This window comes from Protobothrops mucrosquamatus, unplaced genomic scaffold, assembly GCF_001527695.2.
Source record: "Protobothrops mucrosquamatus isolate PMUCROS unplaced genomic scaffold, P.Mucros_1.0 scaffold57, whole genome shotgun sequence".
Taxonomy (NCBI): domain Eukaryota; kingdom Metazoa; phylum Chordata; class Lepidosauria; order Squamata; family Viperidae; genus Protobothrops; species Protobothrops mucrosquamatus.
In genome coordinates, this window is record NW_015386437.1 from 76330 (window position 1) to 89714 (window position 13385).

The 13385-nt window shown below is 35.8% G+C and overlaps 1 protein-coding gene across 1 annotated transcript in view; it reads left to right on the forward strand.

Moving 5' to 3' along the window:
* The window catches only part of CEP128 (centrosomal protein 128), a 176746-nt gene that overhangs the window by 62275 nt on the left and 101086 nt on the right, over positions 1–13385 (forward strand). The window contains exons 16-18 of the mRNA XM_015811933.1: positions 6832–7008; positions 9014–9073; positions 13058–13250. Coding sequence (XP_015667419.1) covers positions 6832–7008; positions 9014–9073; positions 13058–13250 — 430 coding nt within the window. The remainder of the gene's footprint in view (positions 1–6831; positions 7009–9013; positions 9074–13057; positions 13251–13385) is intronic.

A 13385-nucleotide genomic window follows, 5' to 3' on the forward strand; every position in this document is an offset into this window, starting at 1 on the left:
AGGAATTTTTTCTTAGTCTATTCAAAATCCCTTCTCCGCTTCCATCACAGAAAGCTGCCCATTAAAAAAAATGCTTGATGCTTAACAGTTGGTCTCTTGAGTATGAAATCTGAAGTGAATCACAGAGAATAATAAAAAACAACAACACTATCAGAGAGCATTTCACTGAGGCTGCCATTATCAGTGCCATCTTGAGGTGATAGATTGTGATCCTGTGTCTTACAAGGCTAGATACAGTTTAGAACAATATGGAAGTTAGCATGTGGTTGCTATAAAGAAGAGATACATTTAAAATAAAACCCTCTGCCATTTCTGTGGGTATAAGTCACCAATGGATCACAGTGTTTTCTATTAGGTGAGGATACCTTTAGAGAATCATATAATTAGTTATAGAAATTCATTCATTTCTGTTTGAATACAAAAGAAAACTCTCTCTGGCTATTTATTATGATCATAACAAATATTGTTATGGTCATAACAAATGAAATGTCAAGATATATGAAATATCAAGACTCCAAGATAGTATGGTTTTAGATATCAGTACTGAGAGGTACGGTGGAAGAATGCAATCTTGTTTTAGCTTGCTGGGAACAACTGACTATTGTGGGAAACAAGTTGTAGGCTAACTGGAGCTTGAGAATGATTCAGCAGGAGATACTGGGTTTGTTGTTATCCTTGGAACTGATCCATTCTGAAATGATTCTATTTCTTATCTCTGCTTGGGTTTTAACATGCTCTCTCCATAGATATGGGGCCAAAGGTATTATATGAGAGGCTTTGAGTTGGAACTTGATGCACCTCATGGCGTGCTGTGATAAGCTGCTGAGTTACCTGGATAGATGACAATTGCAGTGATTTGAACCTCTCTCTGCACAGCTTTATTAGTGGCAGCAACAAGTTGCAGAATTTTCTAGGAGGAAGTGATTTTTCTCAGTGCCACAGTCCCAGTTAACTTCCCTAGTGCAATATCTAAGTGATGTATTAAGCAGTACATTATGAGAGTTTAAAATGGCGGCAACTTGCTGTCAAAGTTGAAACTTCAGCAGATATTTTGCTCTGAAATACTCTGAAACTCAGGTAGATTGGCATTGGAAAGATGTGCTTGTTTCAAAACCTTTGTAATCTCTTAATTAGGTTCTTACTGAGTCTTGAGCTAATACTAGCCCCTACAAGTCAAGGATTTTGGCTAAATGTAGATCTTTCTCTCCAGTTTATCCACATTATTCTCCTTATATTGATTGGCTGCAGAAATTCTGTTTTCCTGATGGACACAATTCAGGTATAGGAATGTTCTGCATATAATTCTTCAATCTCTTCTGCGCAACATATATTGATGCTTTAAACTAAGCTGTCATGAGTGAGATGTTTGTGTCAGGCAAAAGCTGTCAGCTGAGAAAGAACTGTAGCACTGAAGTGTAAAATTAAACAATTTTTCTTTGGAATAAATCTTCAGATATTTGATATGAGCTGTTCTTTGGGTTCTGCTTATTTGCTGGATGGAAGAATTTACAGAGAGCTTCAGTGACTATATATTTTTTTGCCAATTCTGAAAGCTAGAAGTGCAAACTACAGTAAATGACAATAAAAATTATTTCCACCTTGTCTTTCATCTAATAGCTGCTACTTTTGCTGACTAAAGACTGTCTAGATCAGGGGTAGGCAACCCAAAACACTCAAAGAGCCACTTGGACCCATTTCCCACCGAAAACAAAACACTGGAAGCCGCAAAACCCTTTTGATATCTAAAATGAAGATAACACTGCATATATCCTTTTTTACCTTTATTTTATATTTATGTATATATTACACTGCATATATCGTTTTTTACCTTTATGATATATATATGTTTTCTGAGGTTTTCGTGGGTGTTTGTATGTAGGTCTTTGGTTATTCGGGTTTTCTCCCGCGTAAAATTGGAAGTGTCTTGGCGATGTTTCGACGAAGTCCCATTCGTCATCTTCAGGCTGGTGTCTTCAGCTTCGTGCTTCTAGGAGTAATGGGTGATCGCAGCTGTTTCTTCCTTTTAACTGCCAGTGGGGTTTGAACTGATTGGGTGGGAGCTTGGCTGTGTTCTGATTGGGTGGAGGTGTGTTCTGATTGGTTAAGGAGCTTGGCTGTGCTCTGATTGGATGGGGGGTTGGCTGTGCTCTGATTGGATGGGGGAGTGTTCTGTTTGGGTGGGGGCTTTGTAGTGCTCGGGTTAGTCTGAGTTGCAGGGGGATTTGAGATGGTGAGCTTTGTTGCTGTTGTTTGGCTTCGTGNTTCTTTTCTGACTGAGTTCTTGTGTTCTTCAATGCGTGCATTTATTCTTCTGTTGGTTTGTCCGATGTATGTGGTGGGGCAGGCGGTGCATGGGATTTCATATACTCCTTGATTTTCTAACTCAATTTTGTCTTTGGGGTTTCTTAGGATGGTGGATATTTTTCGGTTTGTGCAGAATGCTGTCTTGATGTTGTGTTTGCTGATTCTGTCTGTGGTGCCTTTTATGTATGGGAGGAGGGCTTTGCCGTTTTCTTGTTCTCTGTCTTGGATTTTAGTGGGGGTTTCTTTTTGGATTAGATTGGTAATCTTATTTCTTTGGAATCCGTTGGATGTTAGTACGTTAGTGAGAGTGTGTAGTTCGGTTTTTAGGTGTTGTTCGTCAGCTAAGCGTTTTGTTCTGGAGATGAGTGTCTTGGCTACGGAGTTGATCTGTGCTGGGTGGTGGTGTGAGAGTGCATGATGATAGCGGTTTGTGGTTGTTTTCTTCTGGTAGATGGTGTGTCCTAGGGAGCCATTGGATTTCTTGTAGACTAGGACATTGTCTGCTCACCTGGCAAGCTGGCTTCAAGCTGTTCTCCAACAAGCTCAGGGGTAGGCAATCTCGGCTCTTTTATGACTCATGGACTTCAACTCCCAGAATTCCTGAGTCAGCATGGCTAGGCTAGCTAGCTCTCTCCTGCCCTTCCTGCTTCCTTCTTCCTGCAGAGACGCAGCAAACGCAGGAGCCCTGCCCAAAAAGCTTTTCAGCTTGTCGGAGAACACCGTGAGTCCACTCTCTTTTACACACACAAATACAAACACAGAGAGAGACAGAGAGAGAGGCAGGGAAGTGCAAGTGCCTCTCTCTGTCTCTGTCTCTCTCTGCAAATGGCAGAGGAGGCTGGGAGCCACAGGGGAAGGCTCAAAGATCCGCAGGTTGCCGACCTGTGGTCTAGATTTTTGCTAACTTATTTATTCCATGATGTCAACTATGTCCACTCTGGCTCAACTTTCCTTTCTATTGAAATGCCAGCTTAACTTTGAACCACTAGCACACTAAATGCTGTATATAATAATAGCTGAAATGAAAGAGAGCCTAGTGGGAATTTATTTATTTATTTATTTATTTATTTATTTATTTATTTATTTATTTATTAATCAAATTTTAATACCAGCCACATCACCGAAATGACTCTCTCTTTGTACCTCTGTCTTTTCTTATTACCTAATTTAATTTCATTTGAAATTAATATCTTCTAGAAATCTTCAAGATTATGGCCTGTAGCAGAATGTCTCAATTTTAGCCTTCTCACCTTGTTTTCATTCATATTTGGAATTCAGCTTTGGTTCTGTTCACCTCTGTATGCCTTCATGCTACTCATATTTAATTTATAAGTATTAACTTTAAGTTTTTGGTTATGATGGAAGAAAATCTTTGAGTTTGAGAAGAAAATCCCTAAGTCTGAAATATTTACTAAGCTATTCAAAAAATAACTTGATTGAATCCAAGTCAATGAGGGTTAAGGATGATTTAGAGTTTGTTATAAGTACAATGTTGCTCCATACTATATGTTTCTATTTACTTCCTGAGATACTGCTGCTTCAGAAAGGGAAATCTGTCTCAAACGGTATTGCATAAGAAATAATTAATATAAGTTATGGAAAAATGCAGATATCTTGATAACAGTCATAACCTGGCATTGTTTCTCAGCTGGGAAAAGCACAGTGGAAGCTAGTGGCTTCTAGATCTGCATTGGCATTGTGTCTTCTTGCCATAGATAGCTAAGTAAATGCTTTATTGCAATCCTGGCCTATTTAGATGCACAAGCATGCTCTACTAGCTGTTTGTTTGATTTGCCAAATTCATGAAGGTTGATCAACTCTATATGATATAGAGATATTTTCTGTAGCATTGATTTTTCCCTTGAATTTCTTAACCATGGGAAATCAATTTATTTGAAAAGTGATTTTTGAAAATGATTTACATCTAAACATGTGGAAATTGTAACTGCAATGCTGGGGTTATAAGGAGTTTCTGTAATTAGTAATTGTAGACTTTTTGCAGACTTGTAAAATGGTTTTCAACAACCTATGCTAATAATGTTTCTAGCACTTATAAAATAACAGCTTGCTACTATTGAAACTTTGAGGCATTTTAGTTCAGGAATTGCTATCAGTCATGTGGAAAACAATGAAGCTAAATGTATAATCTTACTGCATTGTGTTTAAAATGTTGCACACACTCTCATGTATTATATATCTCTTAGGTTATACTTTGGCTTTCCAAAATGTTTGGAAAAATAGCAATTGCCTTCACGCACACATTCACACATTCACATATACATATACACATTTGGACTTAGACCATAAAATAAAGTGTTATTTTCGCAGGCCTTTGATAATTTCCATGTGATAAATATGGAAGGAAGAATCCTTCTTTAGTCTGTTGCAGCCATTCTCCACCACAGACTTCATAGTGCAGAGCCAGTTGACATAGGAATAAGAAGTGATAGTATGTCCAAACTACAAAGAAAGCATCAACCATTATCCTGCTATTGTTTCTTTTATACTGCTCTTCTCTCCCTCCTGCTTCTCCCTTTTTTTCATCATCCCTGGAGACCTGATCCCTAAAACCAAATCTGAAATCCAGGATTTTAGTGTTTCTGTACCAAGAGATTCTCAGCTTTTGTGAAATTAGCTGGAACTATATTGAAACTATATTATAGTTTGTGCTTCTTGTCCCATTTCTCCTTGCTTTAAAAGGGGTAATGAGATAGAGTTCCACTGTATACTTAAAAAAGACAAAGTGTATTTAATTTTCTTATCTTTGTTTGCCATGTTCCAAATGAAAATAGCTGTCAGGAACTCTCTAACCACTATCAGATGAGAAGCTACTACTGCTGCTTTAATTTCCATGATGAGAGTAACAAGAGTTAGAAGTATGTCTGGCACTGTTTGAAGGTCTTAGAAACCTGGGCATATGCCCCCTATAAGTGAGCAGAGAGACATATTGCAGTAAGTAGATTAGGATATTTCTTTTGCTCTACTAATCTGATTTTTATTTTTTTGCATTCATATTAAAATCTTAGAGGCATTTAAACAGTGTCTGTCCTCGCAGCAGCAATCCTGTGAGATAGTTTTGGCTTAGATAAAATGATTAACTCAAAATTAGACAGTTCCAGGCTGAGTGGGTAACCGAACCATGATCTTTCAGGCGCAGTCCAGAACTGAAAATATTACATTACATTTTGTGTGAAACATGTAACAACATTTTTCATAATGTCTCCACCTCCATAAAGTTTATCTTACACACACACACACACACACACACACACACACACTGTTTGAAAGAGGTTGGATTATTATTATTGTTATTGTTATAGAAAAATGTGAAATCACAGCTGTCAGCCTTCATATATAGTACATCAAGTTCTTCCTAAGAGCCTAGGATATTGTAATGTATGTATCAATGTGTGGCCGATGTGCAGCCTTTTGCAATTGATAGATGGAAACTTTATCAATGTGCAGATTTTCTAAGTTTGTCCAAGATTTTTTGGTATATGGCATTCAGTTTGCCAGTAATCACTGGGATCACCACAGCTGGTTTATGCCATAATTTTTATTTTTTTAATTTTTCTGATCGTCATACTTTGTGATTTTTTTCCAATTCCTGGTATTGTCTATTTTCTCATGGAATTGTCACATCAATTATCCATATTTTTTTTTCTTTTCAACCACAGTTAAATCTGGTCTGTTATGAACCATATCTTTTATCAGTGTGTATTTGGAAATCCCACAATATTTTAACCTGCTCATTTTCATCTACTTCTTCAACTCAATTTCAATATCAAGCATACTAAAGTCAAGAAGAAGTTAGAATTGAATATGCATGAGAGTGAAGGAGGACTTAAAATCCCAATTTAGTGGAGAAAATACCATCAAAGCAATGAACACCTGGGCAATTCCAGTCATGAGATACACAGCTAGAATAGTGAACTTGACCCAAAGAGGTTTTTTTGATTGTTTTTTTTTTATTAAAATAATTTTCATTGAAGTCAAATAATAGTATTCAGAAGTTTTTAACTGTCCACACATTCTTCATCAAACAATATAATTTAAAGAAAAAGTACAAACTCTGGAAGAGGTATGATTGATGTGAGGATCATGTTGTTAAAAGTTATATTTGAAATATGAAAGAGTCTCCAGACATATAATTAGTATTATCAGAGTCACAGAATGACTAAGAAGTATCTACATATTTCTGGAGGTTTTTCCCCCCACTATTGAATATATAGAGAAGATAATGTTTTCAACTTACAAATCATCATTTCATTATATGTCATGAGCCCTTTAGTTAAAATGTTCCTTATTTTATTTTGTGGTTTTCCAATTATTTTTAGTTTGTAATGGTATTAATTGCTGTTTTTTACTTATTATTTATTTATTTATTCGTTAAATTTATTTGCTGTCTATCTTGCCGTGGGCCTACTCTAGGCAGCTAGAGTATTTTGTCCTGTGACTGTGTTGCACTTAGTTATAAATACACGATAAATAAACTTATTGTTTCTACTTTGTTATTGTTTGCTTTAGAATAAAATAATAAATAGTGAAGATGATAATCTAAGGAGGTTGGATGAAGAAAGGCTTCAACTTCATGATCAACTGCAAAGTGTGAAAACTGAACAGGAATCCATTTACTCTATGATAGGAAGTGAAGTTGATGCAGCTTGTCAAGTCTTTTCAAGAGATTCTATGGAGAAAATCACAGTAATTATCTCTCAATTGTTTTAATTTATTTATGCATGGAATTTTATTACTATTTCTATATTCCCAAGTTCTACAAGTGGTCACAAAACAAAAATGAGGGCATAAAATGTGAGAACAGTAAAGTAAATGAAACGCACAACAACTTAAAACAGAAGCAAAGTAAATTCAATAGAGAGGACAGCAGCTATTGAAGAAGCATTAAATGTATATTTATAATTGAGTAAGTAACAAAGTCAGAAAAGAAAAATATTTTCAGCTTCAATTGACAAAGTTAAACTCTCTGGGGACAATATTCTGTAATTGTAGTGTCAGCATTACAAATACCCTCTTCACTAATTACCAATCTTATTTCTTTGGCAAGAAGAACCAATCTCCACAGGTACATATGGAAGCAGATTTTTCCTCAAACAACAAAGTGAATACTGCACTTGATATTCTTCCATGTTTCTAAGAAATAGTGTATTATTCTTAGCTATAATTCACTGTTAATCCTATCTGTTTTTGGCATATTCTAACACCAAGTTTGTGAAGCCCACACCTAGTAGGTAATTTGATTTTAAGAGAACATCTTAGCTGTTGCATGATGGTTTCACGCTGCAAATGATATTTTCTCCAGTTACCAATTAGAATTTCAAGAAGCAGTCAATAAGATCATTTTTCCAATCACCTGTTTTTCTGTATTTATCTCTAGTAAACAGGATAAATTTTATCTTCATATGTGCAGTTTGCTATTTATATGCTATTTTCTAAGATTGCCAGAAGTTGTTTTAATAATTGTGTTACTTTGGAACAAATGACATCCTATTAGTCCTGGATAGTGATGTGACCTCTCCAGTTGCAAGTGGTGTCATTTTGGCCTGGGAGAAAAACATAATTCTTTACCATGCATGAATCCATTATGTATTTTTTGTAATATAATATTAGAATCATATATTTATAATTTGGAATAGAATCTTACGTGCTGTGTTTGTAATCCACATGCTGTGTCTGTAGTCTTCATGTGACAAGTTCTTAGTAAACTTGTGCCAGGGTTTCTAATCTGGGACACATACTAAATAATGAAGATTACATTTTAATTTCTTTTTTATATTTTGTTCTATTGGTTTTATCTAAATGTGTATTTACATTGCAAGCCTCTCAAAATGGTAGTTCTTAATACATAAAAAACTTGGAAAAATAATTTTTAACAATTTTTCAGTTGCTATTAGCCTCTTTCTCTAATAATTCAGAAATAATTTAAAAATATCTCTTTATATTATGAATAATCTAAGTTTGAAATGGTTGAAAAGAAAATAATTTTTTTTTGTTTGTTTGTTTTTTGTTTACTGTTTTATGTAACTATTTTAATTTCATGAATTACTGGACCGAGCAGTTGCAAAACATTTTGTTAAGAGGATTGGCTTCAAATCTTTTCTGAAAATCTGAGTATATTGAACCTGGGTATTCAGAATTAATTATTGGAAAAAGGAACTACATAATTTCTCATTATCGATGACTTGTTTCAGGGTGGCCTTCCGAGTAGTAGCATCTTCACCATACATCCCATAATATCCATCCTTTTATATTCCCTGTAAATTGCTGATCTGTTTTACTTACTGTTTTTTGATACCATAGCTGACTGAAGATTTAGCATAATTTCCTTGTTCAAATTATTCTTCATCCTCACAGTACTGAGATTATTGTTTAACTGATGTCACTTAGGACAAATGAGACTTGTTCAGTTCCTCATTGCTTTCTGAATATGCACAGTTCTCATTCTGGAGTGGTATTGTCTGTCCTTAGAGATAGAATTAAAACTGGATATTGTTACATTAGAAAGTTTCAGTGTTTCAAATATTCCTCCAAAATATACCTACTCTTGTGTTAAAAATATAAACTATAGAATATATTGTGCAGTTGTAAATATAAATGAACAAATCTCTTATATTAAAATGTGTATGCCTAAGTAATACAACTGGCTCGTATATAATATGTGTCCATATTTTCATTTTTATTTTTAATTTAGGCAACATCACTTATATCTGGTATACCGAATGATCCTCATCGCTGGTTAGCAGAGACAAAAGTAAGTGCAGATCTTTTAAAACCTAAATTAAAATTTAGCTACAGTAGTTAATCTGAATTAATTCCTTAGTAATTCAGAGGAAATGTACAGTACAGTTCTTGTGTCACATATTGTGTTCTGCTATATCCCAGTAATACTTTCATGTATTTAAATATTTGGCCCTTCCATATAGATATTTAATATTTATATAAATCTGCCACATTCCTAACTTTGTAGAAAGCTAGGAGCACACTAGAGGTTTCTCCAGTAAAGTACTAGTTTTCTCTTTCATTATGGAAGCTGACTAATGCATAGCATTATATCTTCATCTGTATTTTTAAACAGTGCATATCCACTACATTCTGTGGATACAATTTGTAACAGCATTCTAGAGTCTATCTATCTGTCTGTCTGTCTGTCTGTCTGTCTGTCTGTCTGTCTGTCTGTCTGTCTGTCTGTCTGTCTGTCTATTTTTCATATTTCTGAACCACCCATCTCCCTCAAAGAGGAATTCTGATCAGTGTGCAATAAAATGTTAAAATATAAAACAGTATGTATAATAGTTAAAAATTTTAAGAGGAGGCAGGGAATTAAATGAGTTAAAAGGTGAAAAGAGGTCTTTCAGGAGATTAACCAACTCCACAGCTGCGTGCTCCTTTGGGGTCCCTACCTGAAGCTGTAGAGCCATCTTTTATCTCTTTTTCAGAAGGCCAGGAGAGTGGGAATCTGCCTCGCTTCTGGGGGGAAGAATATTTTATAGAGAGGTCAACAGCAGAGAAGGCTCTCTTTCCAGACCCCAGCAGTCAGAGTTCTTTAATTGACAGAGTTTGTAAACATACCTTTCCTGCCTGACCTGAGAAGATGAACTGATGTAATGGGACAGACTGCTCCATAGGAGCGGAGAGAACTCTATGGCATACCACAAAGCAAGGGCCAAAAGCTGAACCTCTCACTCCCTATCCACACTGATTGGGGCCAACCTTGGAGGAAGGAAGTGAACCAGCACAAACTGTGCTACCCACTCCCAACTCCTTAAAGGAAGCCCAAAGGGATACTATGCTTGATGGTTTTGAAAGCCATCGAGAAATCAAGAAAAGGAAGGATGGATGGACCACTTCCATCCTGCCAAAGATCATAAGTGGGACCAATGCCATTTTGGTTGCATATCTGGGCCTAAAATCTGACTAAAGAGTACAGCTAATCTCTTTCATCCAGGTTCCTCTAGCGTTGCAACAGCACTGCCTTCTGAACTACTTTCCCTAAAAAGGAGAGGTGAGAGACTGGACAAGAATTGTTCAGAATGGTAGAATACAGCAATGGCTTGAGAAGGGGGCACACTAGCGCCTCTTTAAAAGGAGCCCAAAACACCTCCTCCAACAAGGATTAATTGACCATTGCTTGGATCCATCCACATGACATCTCCCAGGTGACCTTAACAAGGAGGGGCAAAGATCCAATGTACAGGTGGCGGTGTTTACATTTTGGAACTCCCTGTGGTCTCCTCAGGTCCAGCAGAATGAAACTGTTCCCAGATAACTGGGTAGCTCCAAATAACTGGGTAGGTAATTGTAATGCTGTAATGCAGTTAGCTATTCATTCCAAAAGAAAATTCTTGAGGATAAATTGTATATGCTGATAGCACATTTCAATTACATTCTATATGTGTAATGAAAGGGCACCGTCCCTTTCATTTCTCATTTTCAAATGCTAGTCTTAATTGTCTTGAATTCACATATTTTTCAAAACCTTTTATGAGACTTTGAAATCTGATTCCTTTTTCCTATAATCTTTGGTTCCTTTTTTTTAGCTTATTAGATCAAGACATTGCCCGTTAAGATCTAACCATTATTTTATTAGTTCAGTGACTTTGTAAGCAACTTCATCTTGTATCTTTTAATAATGTTAAACTTCTTTCAATTGGAAATGCTTTTTCTACTTCATGAGACAAGGCTTGTCTTCATAGTATATTAGGGTCACAATGAAAGGAGAACTGTTGACCAACTGACTTGGGTGAAATTGCATTTGTTTGCTAGCAAGATTGCCTGAAGTTATTGATGGGTTTGTTTGTAATGCCTATGGACCAAGAATGAATATCACCATAAATAGTGGAGATAAGAGTTTGAACTGGAGGACAAGGGCAGTAGAGGAAACAGACTCACTATTCAGATTGTTCATGCTGAAACTCCAGGCACTAAGTATCAAGAAGGGTATGTGGTAATTGATTCATAAATCTGCCAGTTGAGTCCTCTTTAGTTATTAGTAGGTTAGTCATGAAATAAAAGGGCCTTTGAAAAATGGTATATTTTGCACCTGAAAAACAAATTGACTTAATAATTGTTTTGTTAAGAAATACTGCTTTATCCATCAACTCTTTCACTGCCTGGGTTCCTGCCTTTGCAATTGAACACTGTGAAGAGATTAAATACTTTTAGAGGGCCAGAGCAATGAACTTTGTATACACAATAAAATTTCTAAGAATGACCTTTCCTAAAGCAGCCCTCTTTATCCTCTTGGAATTTCAAGGAGATTTGGAAGGGAGCCTTTAATTCAGAATATGGAACTGTAACTGATTTGGAGGAAGGACAGGGAAAGAAAGATGTTGGCATTGTTTATAATGCTTATAATTTTATGTGAGGAACATAATAATGGTAAATAGAAAAAAGTCAGAAGTATCATGGCATGAAGAATCATAAGATGTGTTGCACTGTTTATGCAGTGCTCTTTTTACAGTGTTTATTATTTAACTGAAGAAATTAAAAATGCATGTGTTCTGTCCCATTTATCTGGTTTCCTTTTCCAATTTAATGGATTCATAGAAGTGAGTTGTACATTTTATACTGTTGATAAAAAAGTGGACAAGAAAATCAAGCAAGCTGGACGTTTTGGACACAAGAGACAGGGCAAACATGTCATTTTTCAGTTAAATGTGGAAGTGATATGATTCTGCCCTGTTATTAAGGGTAGTATATAAATTGGCCCTATTTTTTAGGTTCCCAATGAAGAACTAAAGAAATGTATGGGATTTACATTCCCACAGGAAATACAGGGTAGATGCCCTATTTCTGAAACTAATGATTGTAGGATATGATTTGAACAGCTGAGATTACTTAAATACATTGAAATATTTGTGGGTCCTTTATTATTAGAAACATTTGAAACTGCTGTGATGAGGACCATATGTCAATTTTATTCCTTGGCAAAGTAAACACTTTTTCTTAGCTACTTATAAGTAACTTAAAAAAAGAATATTTGTGTCCTCATTTTACTGTTGTCATAGTCATTTGCAAATTACACTATTATAAACTCAATATTTTGAGCTGTATTGGTTACCTGGTTGTAATGGAATGTGTGGATGACCTTGGGAAGAGGTGCTGCTTAGGAAACAATCAGATGAGAGAGGCAGGATGGTCAGTGACTTAATGGTCAGAGAAAGAAACTTAGAAAGGAACTGCCATAATGGATCAAGCAGTTAAAAATACTGGCAGGAGGTTTGTACTTTCAGACTTGCAAAGTTGTTACCAGCTTGCCCAGGTAAATCAGACAGGAAGCAGAACAAAATGAACTAATTCTACTTCATTGTAAGGCTACATTAACAATCTTACATATCTGAAAGTGTTTTGGTTTTTTTGGGGGGTCTGATTGTTTCCTAGCCTTATTTGTAAACTGGTCACAGTAGCCTTTTGACAATTCTACTATTGTATTCTTGACCTATGCCAAGACCCTTAGTCACACAAGAAACCACCACTATTGAGTGGATTGAGTAATTGCTGAAAACTACTATAACACCCAGCTGTGAGGCATGCTACATTTATGGTTATTGATGTTGTCTCCCTTTCATCTGTATTTGACTAAAATCTTCACAAATAAAGATTTTGAAAAAGTCCTTGTTTTGGGTTACAGGACCTTATTTTGTTTTGAATTTGGTAGATGTATTTGATAGAACTGTATCTGATGAATGATAAAGTTCTCTTTCATTAAATTTAATAGGAATACATTTTCTTCTAGGCTAAACTTAGATGGCTTTGTGAAGAAGTGAAGGAGAGACAGACCAAGGAAAAGAAGCTTCGTCATCAATTGCTACAGAGCCGGGAGCAATTAAAGCAACTGACCTTGAGCAAGGAAACTGAGCACCAAAACCTCGTAGGTCAAATAGAAAAGCAGGAACAACTACTAGAAGAAGTTTATCAAGAGAAAAAATGTGAGTTTATAAGATCATGTTAATTAACAACAAATCTTTTTGAATTTCCCATGTCAGCCATATCTCTGATTGATCTAGTAATCTCTCTCTCTCTCTCTCTCTCTCTCTCTCTCTCTCTCTCTCTCTCTCTCTCTC